This window comes from Lepisma saccharinum, chromosome 2 (genome assembly GCF_977018435.1).
Source record: "Lepisma saccharinum chromosome 2, izLepSacc3.1, whole genome shotgun sequence".
Taxonomy (NCBI): domain Eukaryota; kingdom Metazoa; phylum Arthropoda; class Insecta; order Zygentoma; family Lepismatidae; genus Lepisma; species Lepisma saccharinum.
Genome location: NC_139230.1, coordinates 39993038 through 40014602, shown reverse-complemented (window position 1 = coordinate 40014602; position 21565 = coordinate 39993038). Strand labels below are relative to the sequence as shown.

At 40.5% G+C, this 21565-nt stretch overlaps 1 protein-coding gene across 3 annotated transcripts in view; it reads left to right on the top strand.

Moving 5' to 3' along the window:
* The window catches only part of LOC145984411 (DEP domain-containing protein 1A-like), a 64142-nt gene that overhangs the window by 33103 nt on the left and 9474 nt on the right, over positions 1 to 21565 (top strand). For all 3 annotated transcript variants that reach the window (XM_083118073.1, XM_083118074.1, XM_083118072.1), the window contains one exon: positions 13321 to 13488. In XM_083118073.1, the coding sequence (XP_082974199.1) occupies positions 13321 to 13488 (168 nt within the window). The remainder of the gene's footprint in view (positions 1 to 13320; positions 13489 to 21565) is intronic.

Below are 21565 nucleotides of genomic sequence, written 5' to 3'. Positions count from 1 at the left end.
GTTGGGATTTTTTTCGGCTTTTTTCAAAAAAGTGTCTTAAGTCAATGAAAATACAGGAGTTGGCAGTATTTTTCCTGTTCCATAGTTTTCGTTTATGGCCTTACTGTAAAATACACTCATTTCTAAATATAAAATTTGTAGCTAGACATAAACAGTGTTTTCAAGAAAGCTGGCTTTTTTGAATGGGCAGTTACCTTCATATTTCAGTAGGCTTGTTAAATATATCGATGTAGTATAAACATATTTACATAACTAGAGTAGTTTTGTATGTGTTTTTAATGGAATCTAATAGTATGATATGATTTTCAATGTTTGAATTCATTATTCGAACACGTACATGAAGCAAAAAGAAAATACTGCTATACCTTCTGAAAACCTAGTATCAAATCTCTTTACATTAAATTTTGTGTTCAGTAAAATATATTTGTATTCTGTCTTTCCAGTACATCATGTATAATTTGGTTAAATAGCTGCTAAACCTGGTCACGGAGCAACTAGTGATGTATTTGGCTGTTTGTTACAGTGCTTCTCAACCTTTGAGAGACCACAGTCCAGTAAATTTATTTCTTACAAGTCAATGTCCTGATCCCAACAATTTCACTCATAAATACATCTCTGATCTTTAAAGTTTATATGCACCCTTAATTAATATATAAACTATGTAGGTGTCCCATACCCGGTTCGATACCCGGTGGAGGCACTTGGCACAGTGGTTTGGATCCCACTTTAAACTGTAGGTCTAGTCCCGATTAGTTTTACTGTGCATAAAGTGGACTTAAAAAACCAAATCAATAACAATAATATATCTACTAGGTATAATCATGGTTCAGTTATGTATAGACTTGCTGTCAAATATAAAATTAGATTTAAAATAGTCGTCAACCCCTGGGTGCAACGGACCTTTTGCAGACTGGCGGTTTAAAAACACTTGCACTAAAACTGAAGCAGAAGCAAATAAGACTGGCCGCAAGTGGCAATAGAAAAAAATATCTATTTAAGAAATCTGGACTGGACCTACAGTTTGAAATGAGATTGAAGCATTCTGCCTCCACTGAGGATTGAACCTCAGATCCATTCTTATTACAAGGCAACAGCATTACTTTATGCCACTCCAGATGTCCATTCATGATTATGAAAGGAACCTTCTATCAAAACGCCAGAATTTTTTCAGACAGTCCTTGCGATTTGTTTTCTGTAATTTGCAGGCTAAATTAAATCTTAATCTCTAATGAAGTAACTAACAATCTTGTTAAGTATAGAGAACATTCAAACCAAAGCAACACATGACAGTGGGGGTGTAACATTGAAGTGACAAGCGACATGACCCCTTCAGTATATAAGCAAGCATTCACCAAATGCTCAAACAAGACCGAGGCAGCACGATGTGTGCCACTGAAGGAGCTTTCAGACTGAAGTCACAGATGACAAGCAACACAGTCTCCTTCAGTGTAAAGCAAAGCATTCACTGTGCATGCAAGAACAACAGACTGAAGAGGCATGATGCACACCATTGAGAAAACAGTATAGTCTGAGCAACATGCAGGTGGCATGTTTAGCTTGTTGTCACACTTTGGTTCAAAAGGTTGAATGGATTACTGAGGGTCTGCTTCCAAGTGACACATGTCACTTGTTGCTTCGGTCTGAAAGTTCCCTGAGAAAACTGTACAGACCAAGTGACAAGCGACACTTGCAGCTTATGTTGCTTCAATTTGAAAGATTGCATTTACTTCTAAGGGTTGGTTTCCAAGAGCCACATGTCTTCTGTCTGAAAGCTCCATTAAACAGAATATATACACACATTCACGTAATACGTATACTTCTGCATGTGTGTTGTGAACAGTAAAGATTTTTAATTGTCCCGAAACATCGAATATTTTGATATTAACAATTGTTTCATATTTCATGACATCAACATTTAAATTGAGACACAAACATGTAAAAGCTTGTTTTAAGTCCATTTCATGGTAAAATGTGCTCACCAGGACTACACGTTCAGTTTTAACCCTAGCTTACCCATGCCTTACGAGAACTTACATACCGGGGGGAGACACACGCCCACACTTTTTTTTATCACTAAAAGTCAAGAAACCATTTTATTATTGAATCACTGCTTCCTTTGCTGATTACATAAGCAGTTATTTATTAATTATAATAATTACAAAAATTACTATAATTAATAAAAAAATAATAACCAATTATTACATGTGTCTCACATAGGCTATTTTTATCATTCACTAAAACTCACAAAATCCATAATAATTTTTATTAATGCTTTTTAGTTTGCAGAAGTGTATTTGTTTATTAAATATAATAATTACAATCATTACCAACCAATTATATTCTGTCACTGGCATGAGTGCCTCGAATGAGACACATTCAAAGATGGCGCCTGATATGCCCACCAAGTGCATTTTGCCTCCTAATTACATTATATTTATGTTTTTATGAACAAAAGTAATAAAAAAATATTGGGAACATCCTAGGAAACACTGTAATTTATTATTTTCAAACAGTTGAAAAATCTTAAAAATAGAGGAGGGGCCTGCGAAGCCCCCCTCCCCAACTCCCCAACTAGGGTTAACCAGTATGAAATGTCCACTGGGATTGGCCGATATCTGTCTTTTGGTTGCTACATGATGTAAATTTTTTTAGCTAGTTGTAAAATATGTCACTACAAACCTGTAAACTCATAACAGTAACTTCAAGTGAAATAGGTTAGCTGTAATTGGTAAAAAGCCAAATAAGCCAAAATTTCCATTTTTTTTTTCAAAAAAGCCAGCTTTTTATCGGAAAAAAACCATCCATTCAAAATGCTTTTAATATAAGGTAATAGTTTCACCTCTTTGTTGATACTGTTGAATGAACAAGTTTTTGTTTTCTGTACTTGTCTTTTGAGATGTTACCTGATTTGAAAGACAAAATGATAAAGTTATCTCATTGCGTTGCAGTAAGCTTGTATTTCCTACAAATTTGCTTAATTAAAACATTCCATACAATTTCAGTTTTGAACTTTTATCCAGCAATATAATCCAGTACTGACTTGGCATTGCTGTTGGATTAAAGCTCTTAATTTTTAATAGGGATATGCCAGCATGAAATTTCCACCAATACCAGTGATTTTTATTTTCTCGGAATAAAGGTTCCAGTATGCTTCAAGTTGGTTATTCTCACCTTTAAAAAGGTACTGGTATGGTGTACCATTGTGTACCACCAGAAAAAAAAGCACTGACCAATACTAATAATACAGATGTAAAATTTGCTGAAACTGTTTAATATACTGAGCAGATATAAAATTGCAAGCATTTCATGAAGAACCTGAATGATTTATTCTCCACCTTAAGGCTCCACTGGACCTTTGATCCATGCTAGCAAAGTTGTTTTTGAAAATTCCTTTTCTTTTGAAAACATTTTGATATTCCAAATCTGAAAAATTATGTCTGTTTAGAATTCATTCTAGAGCATTCATGTGAATTTTCGTGTGGCTTTCTTTCGCTGTAGCCTATGTATCTGTGATGGAAAATAGGCTTATGTAGTAGCCACCAAACTATGATGAATATTTAGACAACAGTGAAAAACAAACCACACAAAGATTCACATGAATGCTCTGGAAGGAATTCTAGGCAGATGTGATTTCTCAAAATTTGGAATGCATAGTGTATTTTTTTTAAACGAAGGGAATTTTCGAAAATGGCTTTGTTGGCTGAAGCCAAAGGTCCAACAGAGCCTTAATTATGACCATGACACTTAAAACTATTCATTTGTAGAAATGTTTAATGTTGAAAATTGTCTACAATATTAGGGTGCCCTGTAAGTAATGCCAGATTTTAGAAGAAACAGTCATACACCTACCTGTGTAACTACAAGAAAAACTAGAATCTTCATTATGTTCTATAGTGTAAACCCAACTTTCTGCCATTGCAGATTCCCTGGCAATACTAATGTTTGGACTCCAAAACTTCGAGTCCAACTCTGGACTTCTGCCTTTAAGGTTCTCAAAGAATATGCAAGTGACTGGAAACTAGTAATCCAAGAGTGTAAAGTTTGAGAGTATGCTGAGTAGTGTAAGAGCTAAATTCTCTGTAACTCCCAGCATTTGTTGAACAATCTGTCCTGCTGTAGCAACAGTCTCCTTCTGTTGACCATCACTGGGTACTTTGGGCCAGAGCTTCTTACATTAACTTCGTTTGCTGAGAGGAGAGTATGGTGGTGATATCCTGACCATCTGGAACCCATTCAAAGTACGAGGCATATTTTTAAAGTAAGTACCGTTTTGAAATTCCGCCGCTGCAGCGCTGCGGTCGGTGTCCCGTGCATGCGCACTGTGTACTTACATCTGTTGGCAAGCCACAGACACTATTGCGGCAACAATCGATCGTGTATACATTTGCTTTTGTGTATTTAAAATGCCTCCGCCTATTGAGAATCCCGCCGACTGTGCCAACTGTGAAATACGCGCTGTTATTCGTTTTCTTAGTGCTATAGGCGTGAAAGCAGTTGAAATTCACAGTCAGATTTGTGAAGTGTACGGACAAAACATTATGAGTGATGGAATGGTACGCATATGGGTAAGAGCTTTCAAAGATGGCCGAAAGAATGTTCATGACAAGGAACGGAGTGGGCAACCCTCAGTGATCACTGTCGATTTGGTGCAGAAAGTCGACAAAAAAGTGAAAGAGAACAGACGCTTCACGATTTCTTCGTTATCAGAGGAGTTCCCTGAAGTTTCAAGAAGTGTTATCTACGAAATTGTTACCGAATGCTTAAACTATCGAAAATTGTGCTCACGATGGGTACCAAAAATGTTAACTGAGGTGCACAAAAGCAAACATTTAGGTAGCGCCTTGACATTTCTTGTCAAGATCTCATCGCATCATTTGGCTGGGAACAATTTGATCATCCTCCATACAGCCCCGATCTAGCGCCTAGTGACTACCACGTGTTTCTGCAACTGAAGAAGCATCTCGGAGGTCAGCGCCACGATGACGACGATAGCCTCAAAACGGCCATGTTGCAGTGGCTGTCAACTCAGGCGGCAAACTTCTATGACGACGGAATACAAAAGCTTGTTGTTCGATATGATAAGTGCCTTAATATTGGTGGCAATTATGTGGAAAAGTAGATGAAAGTGTGGTCTTTCATGTAACAATAAAATTGTTACAAAAAGTTTACTTCTTTTTGTACATATCAAAATGGTACTTACTTAAAAAATATGCCTCGTACACCACACCCTCACAGTTCCACCCAACACATACGATCTAGTGTGTGAAAGGTCCTCTTTCAGCCATGGGTTTCGGGTGTTGGCTGTAATCCCCATGTCAAGTTTGTGGGGAAAATATCCATTTCTCATCATGCATGCCATTTTACTGGGACACCACTGAAAGGCACTACGAGTATGGAAACTAGTTGATTATTGCATTCCTAGATATAGAAGAGGCATACAATAGCATGGACAGAACAAATATTTGGAAGGCTCGAAGAGAGAAAGGAGTCGAGGAAGAGAGAGTGTGTAGAGTTCAGAGCACATACAAGGCCAACCACAGCTGTGTGAAAACACCAGTGGAAAGAACGGAGTGGTTCAGTATATGTAATGGACTAAAACAGGAAAGTGCTCTTTCCCCACTGCTCTTCATAATTACAATGGATGAAATTAACGAAGAGGTGGGGAAGAAGATAGGAGAGGAAGAGATGAAGTCCCTGGTGTTCGCTGATGATTTAGTAATATGGGGAAACAAGGAAGAAGTAGTACAGAGACAGATTGATAGTTGGAATGAGGAAATTAGAAGAGCAGGAATGAAATTTGGTGCAGAAAGGAGTGAGGTGCTAATAACAACAAGAAACAGAGCCAGAAATGAACCAAGAATAAAGATGGACACGGAAGAGTTGAGGGTAGTGGAGAGCTTCAAATATCTAGGAAGCATAATTGAGAGAAGTGGAAGAATAGATGAGGTAAACAGAAGAGGTCAAATGGGTGGTGGACTATATCAAAGCATTCGAAGATTAATATGGAACAGGGATGTACCTATGAAATGCAAGAAGGTAATATATAACACATACTATGTGCCAATAATTACAAGGGTTAATCAAATGAAAAGGTACAAAACGACACTGTCGGTGTAAATGAATACTTTATTCAAAGTATCCTCCATAGGCCTGAGCACATTGATCCCATTGATGAACGAGCTGAATGATTCCTTTTTCCCAGAATTCCTTTGGCCGTGACGCGACCCAGTCCTTCACAGCATCCTTGAGTTCATCGTCCGAGGTGAAGCGCTTTCCTTTGAGATGCTTTTTCAGGGGACCAAACACATGGAAGTCACAGGGGGATAAGTCCGGACTGTGGTGGATGGTCTAGCTGCTCCCACTTGAACCTGGCCAGTTCCGCGTGTGTGACCTTGGAGACGTGTGGCCGTGCATTATCATGGAGCAGAACCACACCCTCCGTGAGCAGCCCCGGTCGTTCGCCTTCCCCGTAAACGTTCACCATCCGGCGATGAATATCGGCCAGTTTAACACCTTCCGCTGTCAGAAAACGGATAACGCCTCGCTGCTCCTCAACAGTCGAATTTGCCAATGTTAACGCCATCGTGTCCGAACACGCACTGCCGCGTCACTTGGACGGCACTCTGTATCGGAGCCTCTGCTCTCTCCTGCGCATGCGCGTTCCCCTGCATGCTCCGATGCCGCGTGGCGACTCCAATCGCACCCCTACATATCATGCTACGTTCTCCCATCGCGGCATCGGTATTATATAAACGATTCCGTTGTTACGACGTTTCGTACCTTTTCATTTGATCAACCTTTGTATGTATGGAGCAGAGACTTTGGACAATGACAGAGAGAGACAAAAGAAAGATGCAGGCAGTGGAGATGAAATTTTTAAGGAGTATATTGGAGAAGACTAGAAGGGATAGAATAAGGAATGAGGAGATCCGACAGACAGTGGGTGGGTGTGGTGAAGCTTCAGGACAGGATAGATCAGGCACAGATGAGATGGTTCGAACACATGAAGAGGATGGATGCAGAAAGATTACCAGTAAGAGCTTACAATGCACAAGGAGTGGGAATAATGCCAAGGGGGAGACCAAGATGTCAATGGAAAGAGCAGATAGTGGAGAGTGTTAGGAGAAGAGGACAAGATTGGAACACCGTGGAAAGAGAGGAGTGGTGGAAGACCAGCAAAAAATGGAAATGCTTGACTTCTATGATGACCAGGGAACGGAACTTTATGTGCTAAAAAAACTCAGAAATATTTATTTTTTTATGTGTCATAAATGTTGAAAATATGTGATAAAAACAGGAAAATATGTGACAAAAATAAAAACATTTGGTAACAAAAACAAACTATAACATGCATTTTAAACACCTGAAATCAGTTTCTAAATGATTACCTCTTAGTGAGCTATTTTTTGGAAGAGTTGCAGTGGATCACCATAGTTTGTTTCCAAATTCTCCATTGTAAATCTGTCACGATTATCTCTAAATAGCATCTTATATTGTGAGAAAGATCGCTCCACGTCACAAGAAACAATTCTTGCATATTTGAAGCACGAAATGTCACTAACGCTGAAGTTTTCCAAAGCTTCCTCTTCCTCTACTTCACTTTCCAAAACACGTGCAATTTGGCACAAAGTTTGAAAACCTTGTTTTTTCCCAAAAAATTCTGTACATTTAGACATTTGCACTCGTGCGTTAGATCCAGTGAATTCTTTCAGTTTCGTTTCTACTATACGCGGACGATTCAAGCTTTCGTATGGAATTGGAGAGAAAGGACAGGTTTCTTGAGATGTATGCCAATTCGACTTTTAAGGAGGGCTCCATCAACAGTTCTTGCAGAATTCTTCTTTGTCGAGATCATTTACAACAGATACAATTTTTTCAAAGTTCTGGGCATAACATCTGCATCCAACCAAGTGCCCCATCGCGTAACTACAGATGTAGGGGGAAGGGGAACTTCAGGACATTTTTGTTTAAAAATGTCTATTCTTCTAGGCGACTTGATAAAAACTTTCTTCCCATTTGAAACCAGTTCATCGACATTGGGATAAAGAGCTCTTATCTTTTCACATATTCTATGCAACGCATGAGCCACACATGTAACGTGCACCATTTTGGGGTAGCTAACAGCAAGGCCTACTGCATGTAAGCTGCAGCATCTGTCAAGAGAAGAACATTGTCAAATTTTATGCCTTCCGGCCACAATAGCTGCATTGCTTCATTAAAAAGCCTTGCTATCGTTACGTGTAGCCAGCCCCAGCTACTTACAGCTATTTTCTCCCAATAGGATCGTAGGCGAGGTGCCAGAAGTCTGCCAGCGAGGGTGCTTAAAGACAAAACAAACCTAACACTCTCGATATGAAAGAGGTGCGGAGAATAAACATTTTTCCTTCGAGGATTTCGAGGTAGATGAAGTCAATGAGCGATTTTATGCATTTAAAATGAAAATTCGCAAAATATGTATTTACATACGGAAAACTGGAAAATATGTGTTTTTATGTAAAATAAAATTTGCTGTGTTGACATATAAGGCTATGATCAGAATTTTGGCAAAAATGAGGGTCTCTATCTTATCGCAGAAAAAACATTTATTTACCTGAAGTTCCTTTCCCTAATGATGACCTAGCCAGAGGCAGGAAACGGCAAAGGATGATGATGATGACCACTGAACAGCTATACTTGGAGTCAGCCTTACTTGATGTTGACATAATAGCATTGCAAACTTACAGCATTCATACTTTCACTGCACTCGGAAGAATGAAAAACAAGGGAATGAAATTCAATAGATTAAGATACAAGGGAAGAAAATTCAACATGTTGCAATGCTAGGATTCTTGCAGAACATAAGAATGTATAATAAATAATTAATGTGATATATAAATATAATAAACTGTACAAAATTGATTTGAAATCTGATAATGAATACGGGATGGCAACGTACCTTCTAATGGCAAGTTCGCAAGGCTTGAGCACAAAAATATAGTTGCTTACTTAAAGCATGTTACAGTGCATACAGAGCATAGAAATGTATTACAGATATTAGATACTGAAAAACCTGTTGAAATAAAGAGTATTTGGTATGATTGTTTTGCTGCAAGTCAAAGCAAAAAAAAAAAAAAATTATGCATGGGTCCGTTGACCTAAATCTCGAAGCTGTTGCAGGTCAAAGTGAAATTAAGGGTGAGTGTATATTTGTCTGCTGGTTGTCATACGTCCTCACCAAGCTAGATCAGAACAGGTGTTTCACTTGTGTGTTATTTTAAATCGCATTGTAAAGGTAAAACTTTGCGAGAAAAAAATGTGTTGAACATGTTCGTATTTACGATGTACTTGTGATGAAACTGGGAGTTCAATTGTCACGAAAATGTTTGGGAAGAATGAAATTCCAACAGGGGACAAAGTGGGTGATGCAATTAATTGTTATCCTGATTTGCCTATCATAAGCACATGAACAATGAGGCGTGTTTTGCATGACGTGAGTTTTGCATTTAAGATAAGGAAGCATTTAGATGACACTGTTGCTTGGCTCCACCAATATCTGCACACAATAAAGCGATATCGCTGTAAAAAGAAAAATGTTTATTACATGGACGAGATTTAAGTTAATGCCGGCCATTCTGTAAACAAAACTTTGGTAGGCACAACAGTTTTACTTCATAGGCTGAGTTCAGCCTTGGGGGAAAAAAGGAAGGCACGAAGGCTTATTGTTGTGCATATGGGAAGTGAAGATGGTTTTGTGGAAGGTGATTGTTGTTTTGTTTGAGCAAAAGGCATTAGGAAATAGACAGACAGCGTTTTGAGATGTGGTTTGCCGATATTCTACCCAAACCGCAACCAAATAACGTAATTGTCATGGATAATGCTCTGTATCATTCTGTTTGCATTGAGAATGTACCGAATAATGCTTCGAGAAAAAATGAGATACATTAGAGAGGGTCTTTTGTAGAAGGCTGATAAAAACAAAGTATACTTTATATCAGTACTTTGTTTATTGCACGTATTCAAAATATTAAAGTTCATAGTTTCTTAGTCCATATATTTTAACTTTGTAATTTGTTTGCACTTTTCGTGTTCGTATTTCGTTATTGCAAAGCATTGTAATTTCTCCGCATGAAGATCAACTGTACACAAGTTCCTCCTGTGTGCTTTCTCTGCAGACTCTTGAGACGCAAATGTGATGGAGAGAATTTTCATGCCAGACGCGGAGTGATACACTAGTTTCATATTAAGCTGTAGTGCAGTCTCAGCTGATGTCACTTTAGCTTGCATCCGAGTGTAGTATGGATTTTGCAAGCTTGACAAATTCCCAATGTACAGAGAACTTCAACACCAAGCCCTAAGCTCAACCAACAGTCCATGGTTGGATTGGTCTTCAATGCTTAGCATTCAACTTGTGGAACCATGGTGGGGGTCGTTCAGAGTGAGATACGTCTTTGATGCTGGTCTTTAATTTCTATAGAACTGTTGAAACATCTTCCTTTGATCACAGTATGGCCTTGCACAGCACAAATTACACCTGCAGCTGCACATACAGAATCCCCTATAATTATTCCACAAGGCTCATATTGCAAATTTTATACCAATTTCTACTTGCAAGAAGCACATATTTTTGGTAAATAAAAAAGCAAAATTTCGGTACAAAAAGAGTGTCAATTTCAGGTTCAAAAGCAGTAAATAAAATAAAATTTTGGTATTATAGCGGTGGAAAATTGGATCAAAAGTGGTATATAAAATTACATTTTGGTTTTTAAATTTGAATATAATCCTACATTTGATTTAAAAACTGCACTTATTACACAAAATAAGCATATCCCTTCTAATAGTACATTTATGTTTTACCAGAGTATTAAGTTTATTCCTGTATAAAGGATTCATTTTTGCTTCTCAAATATTTACAGCAGAATTAATCAATTTTCCATGAATTGCATAACTCACAGGATAATTCAAACTTCAGAAAATGTTGCATTGGTAAATAGACTCTAAATTTCATGTTTAAGAGTCTATTTCGCATTTTGCAGTTCATTTCACATCATTTCGTGACACAACAGGGTAGGAAAATACACCTCACACTTTTCATAAACCTGAAAAATTAACATTACAATGTGTTATTTTACATTTCGTGATTTCCATCAAAAACTAAATATGCATGCCTCTACTATAGCCTGACAAGTTAAGTCCCGATATGGGCAGATCGCTGCAGAGCAGTTCCTATTACGTCATCCTCCCCACCACTCTTCTACGTACTGGTCTGGCTTTGAGACTACGAGTGGTGCCAACTCAGCAAATTTAAGCTAAAGCAAATATGACAAACTATTTTTACTGTGTCGGCTCATATCAGTTTATCAGTGGTTCATTTGATTTAATCCGGTCTTTGAAAATTCGAGCGGTGCGCGGATCGTAAACTATAGTATTACGCACGCGCGTTAACATTTATAACGAAGATAAACTACTGAGTGAATGACTTCATTTTCTGACATCAAGCAGTGACCTGTTTTTTTTTTTTAAAAAAAAAGCTGAGTGGGGTGGGGGTTATTTTGTTTATCGTACAACAATCACTACGAGAAGGCAATCTGATAACATGCTTGCCTGTGTTCTTTTTTTAAAGCACTGAAATGTTCTTGCTCTTTACTCTTGACTGCATATTTTTGAAATGCAAAAATCAAATCATGCCGGGTTCAACGAAATCCATAATCTGCTCTGGAAAGCCTCTTAGAGGACAGGCCAGAGAAATTGTTTACAATGTTGCAACATATTTGCGAAATCAGAAGGAGTTACATAAACTTAAGTATAATGTTGTCAAGTCCACAAGCGCCGCCACGGGAGTATCTAAATGGATGGTTTCTCAAGTTTTAAAAGAATTGGATTGGATTGATTTGTTGTTTTAAGTCCACTTTATGCACAGTAAGGCTAATCGATACTGGATGTACAGTTTAAAGTGGGATCCAAACCACTATGTGCCTCCATCGGGAATCGAACCCGGGATCCCTTGATTACAAGACGACGACGCTACCACAGTGCCATCAGGGAGTTCAAGTTTTAAAAGAAGGAAAAGAGTCATTGGCGAAAGTTGAGTTGAAGTTTTGTACTCCGACAGGTAGAAAACAACCCAGGAAAAAGTGAATACAAATTTCGTTGAAAATCCTCAGACAATTCCCCTCCCTCCAGGCTGCAACACTGCGAAACAACGTCGCTCCGAAAAGTGGAGTGGGGAAATGTAGTGTGAGCTGCGCAACAGCTATTTGCAGTGTCTTGTTTTTAAACTTGTCAAGTTATAATTACCTGTAAAATTTGCAAAAATAGGGATATAACGTTCAATGCTGCTAAATATGAAACACCCCATTCATTTATGAAACCAAATTTATATGGGTGCAATTTTCGATCAGCAATAAACATTTATCTTTTGACAGCAACACTCCAAATCCTACCTTATTTATGGGACACCCTAATATTATTGTAATCCGCAGTTGTGTAGTCGGTAGGGCATCTGACAGCCACGGGAGAGACAACATGGGTTTGATTCCCGGCATGCCTGATCTAATGTTGGAATTTTTTCAGCCATTTCCCCGCATTAAGCGACTCTGGGTCACCCAGCCCCAATACTTTACCTAATATAATCAGACAGATATATTAATACGCTATTACTGATAACTGGTAAGAATATTGATTACTTAATACTTCTGGTTAAAGCTGAGCCAATACCATTTTGTTACATTTGTGCTGATTCCTACTGGTACTTGAATGTTATAAAAATTGAATAATATTAATATTATTAATAGAAATGTACCAATTTTGCTATAAAATATTATTTGATTTGATTCTGACATGATCAGCATATGAAAATAGCTGCATTATAATTTTAGTTCAAATTTTTACCACCAGGTTGAAATGTGGCACTGAAGTAACAACAACCAGTAATTTTAGTTTGCCTGAACAGCAGTGCTCAATATGCACCCTGCAAATGTGAATGACCCTTTGGAAACATAAGGCAGTGTGATCAATGGTCGGACGAAGCGTTTCCTGGGATTTTGTTCACTCTGCACCACTTTTCGACCTGGTGGTAAAAATCTGAATTATTTTTTCATCATCATTCACTTCCCCATCGTCTCCATAGCCTCTATACCAAGTTTCACCACAATCCATTACTTCAAATGGACTCCAGAGGGCAACTTTATTTGTGGCCACTCTGTAACTGCCATTTGTGGTGAGAGTAAAATAAATGTGAAAAAAATATTCCACATGATGTTTTTAGCTAAGAACCAGTTTTTGTAAATCTCATTGTTCTTGTTCTGTATTGAAGCCTGGTTTAAATATTTTTTGTATTCACAGGTACTGAAAACTTTTTCTGATTCTGTTTTGCGCCCATCTCCTGGAAATTGCCCTCAGGAAGGAATTTCTGATCGAATTGTAGCATTCCTTGTTGAGAACTATGAAGATATCTTTGGAGTTCCAGCAGGTGTGGAAGATCAAGTCAACTGTTTGATGAAAATGAATAAGGTAAGCTTATCTTATTTATCATCACTGACATGCATTGAAAATCCTGTGTTATTGGATGGTGACTGTGAACAACTTAGAAGTAATGGTTGTTTGTATTATCTTGTATTTTAAAATGCATTTCTGTACAATCTGGGAGTATTGCATAATTACAGTATTCACCACAATATGCTATTAAAGTGGATTTTCTGGATTAACATTTATCTGAATTTAATGTTTGGATTTGTTGGCCCTGCTAAAAGTAGCAGGAAATCTCACTTTGTTCCATTATTCGAAATTGGACCTTAGGTGTCAGTTTCGCTCGTAATGAATCAAACCTAGTTTCCAAAGTTGAAAACTTATTTGTTAAATTATACTTCAATTAATAAAGACTAAATACCAGTGTATGGAAGACATTAAACATTATTTTTAACTTTTTAGTGGTTATTTGTAAGAAACATAATTAATACAATTTGTAGTTCATTACAAATATTGTTTGTTTAAAAATGCAGAATATTTCAGTAAGAATTTTACATCTTGCCGAGTTTTTTAAGTTTGGATATATCAGCACTAGAAATAAAATATCTCGAGCAATATAGTGCAGTAATGTTTCACAACAGACTATCTAATGGCAGGACTACTTACTGACCTCCATATTGGAGTGGTTAGCACAGGGGTCCCCGGTTTGAATCCCAGCATGGGTATGAGTGTTCTTTGTAAGTGCCCCTTCATCAGTTTCATAAGTGAAGTTAAAAAAAAATCAACCACTCCATCACAGGACTGCTACTGGAAGTCAGCACATTAGACAAATCTTAGTCTTTTTTTTTTCTATAAATATGTCCCCCTGGGCATGTGTTTATTACAATGTTCGTACGTGTCAGATATAAGCATTCATAAGAATAATAGTCATGTTCATTAGTATGTTTATACAGATATCTACTTGTTTGTTGGTTCGAGTTGGGTTTTAAGTCCACTTTATGCACAGATAGGCTAATCAGGACTGGACTTACAGTTTAAAGTTCGATCCGAACCACTATGCAATGTGCCTTCACTGGGTATTGAAACCGGGACCACTTGATTACAAGGAAACTACCTTAACCACTATGCCAGTGTTTCTCAACCACCAGGCCACGAGAGGTTCTCCTAAAGTTTGAAACTTTACGCCTAAGCTGGCTACCACCTGCAAAGATGGCCTTTCATTTAGGGTTCACCAGCTATAGATCCACCAAGCTTTCTGAAACCTCGGAAAAGATGCGAACTAACCGGCCTCTCCCACCCCCTTCTTTCACCCCCGGTGTTTGCTCTGGTGCTGGTCAGGCAAGGACCTTCCCACTTCCGCTGACACAGTGTTGCTAATTTTACGTGGAATTATCCTCGTGATCAACCCCTAAAGAGAGCAGTATATCTAACGGGACGGTCGGAGTCATTGCTTAAAAAACTGAAAAGAGAGAAAAAAGATTTACAAACTCCTGACCAGAAATTGTCAACTCCTGGTAAACTGAGACGTGCTCGACAGAATAAGATTGTCATTGACGACATGGATAAGTGTATACTGCGAAGAAAAATCCATGAAATGTACATAGTGAAAAGAGAAGTTCCTACAATATTGAAACTTTTAGCTATTGCTAATAAAAAATGTAGAAACTCTCGCTTAGCTCTGGTTGAATGAAGCAACATTGTGGTTTGGAGAGCAAGATATCTTCGTGCGATCAACAGATTCTGCAACAAAGGGAGGCCTGTTGTTTACATTGATGAAACTTGGATTCATCCTAATTACAAAGTAAAAAAATGTTGGCAGAGTGAAGATGTGTCAGGTGTCTTCACAAACGACAGTCCGGGGCAGAAACTTATCATAAGTCATGCCGGGGGTTCCATGGGGTTTGTTCCAAACGCACTTAATATATTTCAGGCCAAAACAACTTCTGGCGATTACCATAATGAAATGAATTCTGAGAACTTCGAGAAGTGGTTGGAACAGAAACTTATTCCGAATCTCCCACCTAGATCTGCCATTGTTATGGATAATGCCTCCTACCACTCAATTCAAACCAATAAAGCCCCGAACATAAAAAGTAAGAAACTAGAGATTCAAGAATGGCTATTAAAAAATAACATCACTTTCGATCGAACAAAGAAAGCCAGAATTGTTGCTGAAAGTAAAAAATAATCTTCCCGATCCGGTATATCGAGCTGATACAATTTTGAAAACCCACGGCCACCACGTCCTTCGACTTCCACCATATCACTGCGACTTGAACCCGATCGAGTACATATGGAGCACCATAAAGCGTAGAGTTGCCTCACGAAACGTAAGTTCAAATTTGAGAGAAATAAGGGCTCTTACCGAAATTGCAATTAACAGTGTCACAGTGCAGGAACGGGAATGTATGTGCCAACGTGCCATCCGTTTGGAAAAAGAATATCAGAGGAATGATGGAATTCTCGAAGATGAAGTTCAAACGTTGATTATAAACCTGGAATCGGGTTCTGAAAGTAGCGATGTAAATAGCGACAGTGACAGCGAAAGTTCGAATTCGGACATCTCCGGCATAGACACCTTATAATCTGCCTCCAGGCCAACCGGAGGCAAGAACCCAAAAGTAAGCTGCTTTTTTTTTACATAATTTTTTTTATAGTTTACTTAATTTAGAATATTAATCTTATGTGTTTAAATTGTTGATATCCTTCTGCGAGACAGCTGGCATTTTTAACTTTAGTGTCCTCCTCCCTCCTCTCTCTTATGCTATGTTATTTGAATTACCACATCTAGAAACGAAACTTAATATTCGGCCTGCATATTTGTTTACTTGCAAACCTTTCACAGCACACGCCCACTTCTAGATTTGGCAACACAGGGGGGAAAACACGTGTTTCTGCCATCCCTTCCCTTGCCCCAGAGTTCCCAAGCTCCCCTCCTAAACATTCGACACTAGCGTCACTTGTTTCTGGCCAGGGTTTCAAATAAGTTGGTGGATCTATATAAAAAGAAATCCTTCTGTCCCAGTGGTGATGAGAAATCAAAGCTGCTGAGAGGGAACTGTCACATCACATGTACAGCCTCCAAATTAGAATTTTTTACAGTTGGGCTTTTCTTGAGTTAGAGCCAGAAGGGTGAAGTGACTTGCAGCCCAGTACAGCAATTTGTGAAGCACTTTTCATTAACTAACATATTGAAGTGGAAATATTCTACTTAATTGGAATATTTCAGTGTCTGAAATGGAACATGCCAATGAAAATCAGCACTTGTCAAATTAATTTAATAATATTGGCCAGAGGAAAGTAAAAGATCCATCGTGTGGTTACTCACTGGGAATTCTGGGAATTATGCATGTATTCTTCATGAATTTTTCTCCGGAGACGTGAAAAATTCTAACTTTTATTACTCCAAATCCCATTTGCTGGCCCCCGTGGTGGAGTGGTTAGCTCATCGTGCTACAACCCTAGGGGTCCCGGATTCGAATCACGGCTGGGCATGAATGTTTGCGAGTGTCCATTCATCACAACATCACTCATCCCACCTTCGCAAATTAGCCAAAAGTGGCACAAAAAGCAAAGTAAAACAAAGCAAATCAATCAATCCCAATCCCATTGAATTTATACATGTTTATAAATATCCTGAGGCAAATTTTCACAGTTTTGCTTTTATTTTTATCGAGCAAGGGAAAGAAATGAAAGCTGCGTGGAAAATAAAAACAAATTCTCTCAATCTATTTGCTTTGTTAATGTCCTTTTCAGAACAATCTATCTGACAGATGGAAGTTTATTGCAAGATATCTTGAAGTTAAGCATGTAAATTTGAATTTGATGTTCTTACACAATTAACAATTTTTCGTAGATTAATATATTCTGTAACATTTGTGACTTGTATTTGTAGATGTATTTCGAGTCTGAGTATGTGAAATGGCAAATGTAAACCCTGCACCTTAAATTTTGTATATACGAGGGTGAATCAAATATGAACGAGTCTTGATTGGCTAAGCGTCGGAATGGGTAGCAGGGTGTGATTGGGCATGTGCGGCCAGTAGGTGGGGCTGTCGTGAGTCAGGAACCATAACATCGAGCGTGTCGCATGCTTCGTTTAGTAGCTCTCACGATGAGTGAGCAATGTGTGCCAGTGTCTGTTGCGCAACGCATAATCATCAAGTTCCTCACCCAGGAAAACGTCAAACCAGCCGAAATTTACCGGAGACTGCAGGCCCAGTTTGGGAATGGTACCCTCTCATGGGCAAGAGTGAAGGTGTGGTTTAAGGAATTCCAGCAAGGCCGTGAACGTGTTGCAAATGAAGTGCTCCCCCGTCGTCCTCGCACCAGTGTGACGAATGACAACATGGCTCGTGTTCGTGAGCTTGTCTAACAGGATCGCCGAGTCACTTGGTGTGAGCTATGGAAGTGGTGTCCAATCAATCATCACAAAGCACTTTGGCTTCTGCAAAATCACAGCTCGGTGGGTTCCCAAGCTGCTTAATGTTGCTCAAAAAGATGACAGAGTTCGCATTGCTCGCCAGCTTCACACTCGTTTTCACTCGTTTTGACGTGGAAGGGGAAGCGTTTTTGCATCGCATCGTTACCTGTGACGAGAGATGGATGCATCATTAGACCCCAGCATCCAAGCATGCCAGCATGGAGTGGAGGAGGAAAGGCGAAGGAAACCCCGTGAAGGCCAAAGTTCGGTTGTCTGCGGGGATGGTGTTGGCCACGGTGTTTTGGGACTGGAGGGGGATCCTACTGGTGGATTTCTTACACGAACGTCGGACCATCAACGCACCCTAATACTGCGGCCTCCTGGATCAAGTTAAGGTGCAGTATCGACGCAAACGACGAGGCTGTCCCATCTGCCAGGTCTTGTTCCTCCACGACAACGCCAGACCCCATACAGTAGGTGTTACGCGGCAGAAACTGGTGGAAATGCACTGGGAACCACTTCCGCAACCACCGTACAGCCCAGACCTTTCACCATGTGATTTTCACCTGTTCGGACCCCTCAAAGAAGCACTTGGGGGCGAGCGATTTGCAACCAACGATCAGGTGGAAACCTTTGTGCGCAACTGGTTGGCTACCCGCCCAGCTTCATTCTACGAGAACGGCATCAAAAACCTACCACAACATTGGGAAAAATGTATCACTAAGGGCGGAGACTATGTAGAAAAATAGGATGTGGCAATGTCTCTGTTTCCTTCAATAAATTTTGTTTTTTCCGCACAAGGCTCGTTCATATTTGATTCACCCTCGTATATATACTATATATATATATATATATATATATATATATATATATATATATATATATATATATATATATATATATATATATATATATATATATATATATAATGGATAAAAGCAAGGAGGGCCAAAAGGGCTAAGTAAAAATCAAATAAGGTAAAAGGAAACACTCACCGGACAGTAGGAAAATTCAAAATTTTCGCTAATTTATAGCATCATCGGTGTGAGAAGAAACAGAAGACGGAACCGGAAGTTGGGGTCCTGCAGAGTTGCCAGGTCCCATTGAAGAAGAAGCGGTGCGTAGAACGAAAAAAACACTGTTTCGTCACCAGGCTCGTCGTAAACTGTGAGTGTGTAGGATGAGTTGGGCGGGAGGGTGGGTGAGGGTTGGGCATTACTGGGTGGCCTTGTTCAGGCCAGGTGGAGTGGTTGCACTCATGGCCGATATGTAGGCCCTCTCCCATCTTTTGCGAACAGAGGTGTTGGCTGGTTGGGGTAGGAGGTGGATGATCGCTACCCGGAAGCAGTCGTTGAAACTGATGTTGTGGTGGTTGGTGTGGACGGCGACAGTAAAGTCAAGGTTGTGGGTGGAGGAGTGGTGGTTATTGATGCGGAGGTTGAGGGCCGTTGATGTTTCCCCCAGGTAAAAATCACCACAGATGTTGCAGGTGAGGATGTAGATAAGGTTTGAGGCATGGCAGGTCCCTTTGGGATGGAGGGTAAATTTGCCAGTGGCCGTGTGCACCTGGAGGGTGTGAGAAGTGATAAGGATGGGACAGGTCTTGCACCTGGGTCGGTTGCATTTATGGGCAGGGGGGTGTTGGATGTGTGGTGAAGGAGTGTTGTGGACCAGGATGTTTTGGAGGTTAGGGGGGCGTTTGAAAACCACCCTGGGTTTGTCGGGAAATATGTTTTTGGTTTCGGGATCACTGTGGAGGATTGGGAGAAGAGAGTGCAGTGTGTGCCTGATTTTGTTGAGGTGGGGATGATATTGGGTGATGAGTGCAGGTGGGTTGGTGGCAGCAGGTTTCTTGGTGGTAGTGGTATGTGAGGCAGCTCGTGATATTTGCTTGGTGACCAGGATGGAGGGATATCCACGGTTAACCAGGGCCTGGTGTAGGCGGAGGTTATAATTCTGGTGGGAGGTGGGTGAAGTGTTCAGGCGCTGTCCCCTGAGGGCCAGAGAGAATGGAATTGCTTTTTTGGTGTGGAACGGGTGGGAGCTGGAGAAGTGTAGGTATTGCATGTGGTTGGTGGGTTTTATGTGGATGGAGGTAGTCAGGTGTCCTCCCTCGATGTGCACGTCCACATCCAGGAAGGTGATCTGGTTGGGGGAGTGTGTCCAGGTGAATTTTAGGGAACGGAAGTGGTTAAGTTGGTCCAGGAAGGCTGACAAGGATGGTTCTCCATGTGTCCAGAGCATGAAGATGTCGTCGATGAAGCGGAGCCAGAGGAGGGGTTGGGTAGCCAAAAACTCTTGCTCAAGTTGGCCCATGAAGAGGTTTGCATAGGATGGGGCCATTCTGGTACCCATGGCTGTACCTCGGATCTGTAGGAAATTTTGGTTTTCAAAGGTGAAGTTGTTACAAGTGAGGACAAGGTGGGCTAGGTGGGTCAGGAAGTTGGTGCTGGGGTTGTGAGGTTTGGGTCTGCTATTGAGATAGAATTCTATGGAGCGGAGGCCATGGGAGTGAGGTATGTTGGTGTAGAGGGAAGTGACATCAATGGTGGCAAGGATGGTATTTGGGGGCAATGGTGGGAGGGTCCTGATTTTCTGGAGGAAGTGGTTGGTGTCACGGAGGTAGGAGGGCAGAGCTTTCACAAGAGGCTGGAGATGGGAGTCAACAAAGGCTGAGATTCGTTCTGTAGGTGAGTTATAGCTGGACACAATGGGTCTGCCAGGGTTGCCAGGTTTGTGGATTTTGGGCAATAGATAGAAGGTGGGGGTGTGGGGATTGTCGGGTATTAACATGGCGGTAGTACGAGCTGTTAGGCCTTCAGGTGGGCCGCGGGTGTGGATGAAGTCCCGGATTTTGGTGAGGTGTTCGGCGGATAAGTCAACTGTGGTGGGTTTGTAGGTGGAGGGGTCAGCCAGCTGGCGGTTAGCTTCCGCCAGGTAGTCTTGAGAGTTCAAGACCACCGTGGTGGACCCCTTGTCAGCTGGGAGGATTTTGATGTTGTGGTTGTTGCGGAGGTCTCTGAGAGCTTTCTGTTGGGGGGGATTGAGGTTAGGTTGGTTGTGAAAGTTATTTAAGAATGAGCTGTCAGAGGTGGTGGAAATGACGGCAGTGATGTATCTTTCCAAGGGGTGGTTGGTGGGCAGGGGGGGGGTGGATCTTGGGAGGAGGGGGGGCTAAATTGAAGGAGGCTCGGGTGGGTTTCACTGGTAGTAGTTTGGAGTGAGGGATTTTTGGCCCAGAAATGTTGCCATCGGAGGCTGCGAGCAAATGTGTATGTCAAAAAGTAGGCGGAATTGGTTGGGGGGAGTTGTGGGGGAGAAGGTGAGGCCTTTGGATAAAACAGCTATTTCATCAGTGCTCCAGCCATAAACTGAGCACTTCTCCAGCTCCCACCCGTTCCACACCAAAAAAGCAATTCCATTCTCTCTGGCCCTCAGGGGACAGCGCCTGAACACTTCACCCACCTCCCGCCAGAATTATAACCTCCGCCTACACCAGGCCCTGGTTAACCGTGGATATCCCTCCATCCTGGTCACCAAGCAAATATCACGAGCTGCCTCACATACCACTACCACCAAGAAACCTGCTGCCACCAACCCACCTGCACTCATCACCCAATATCATCCCCACCTCAACAAAATCAGGCACACACTGCACTCTCTTCTCCCAATCCTCCACAGTGATCCCGAAACCAAAAA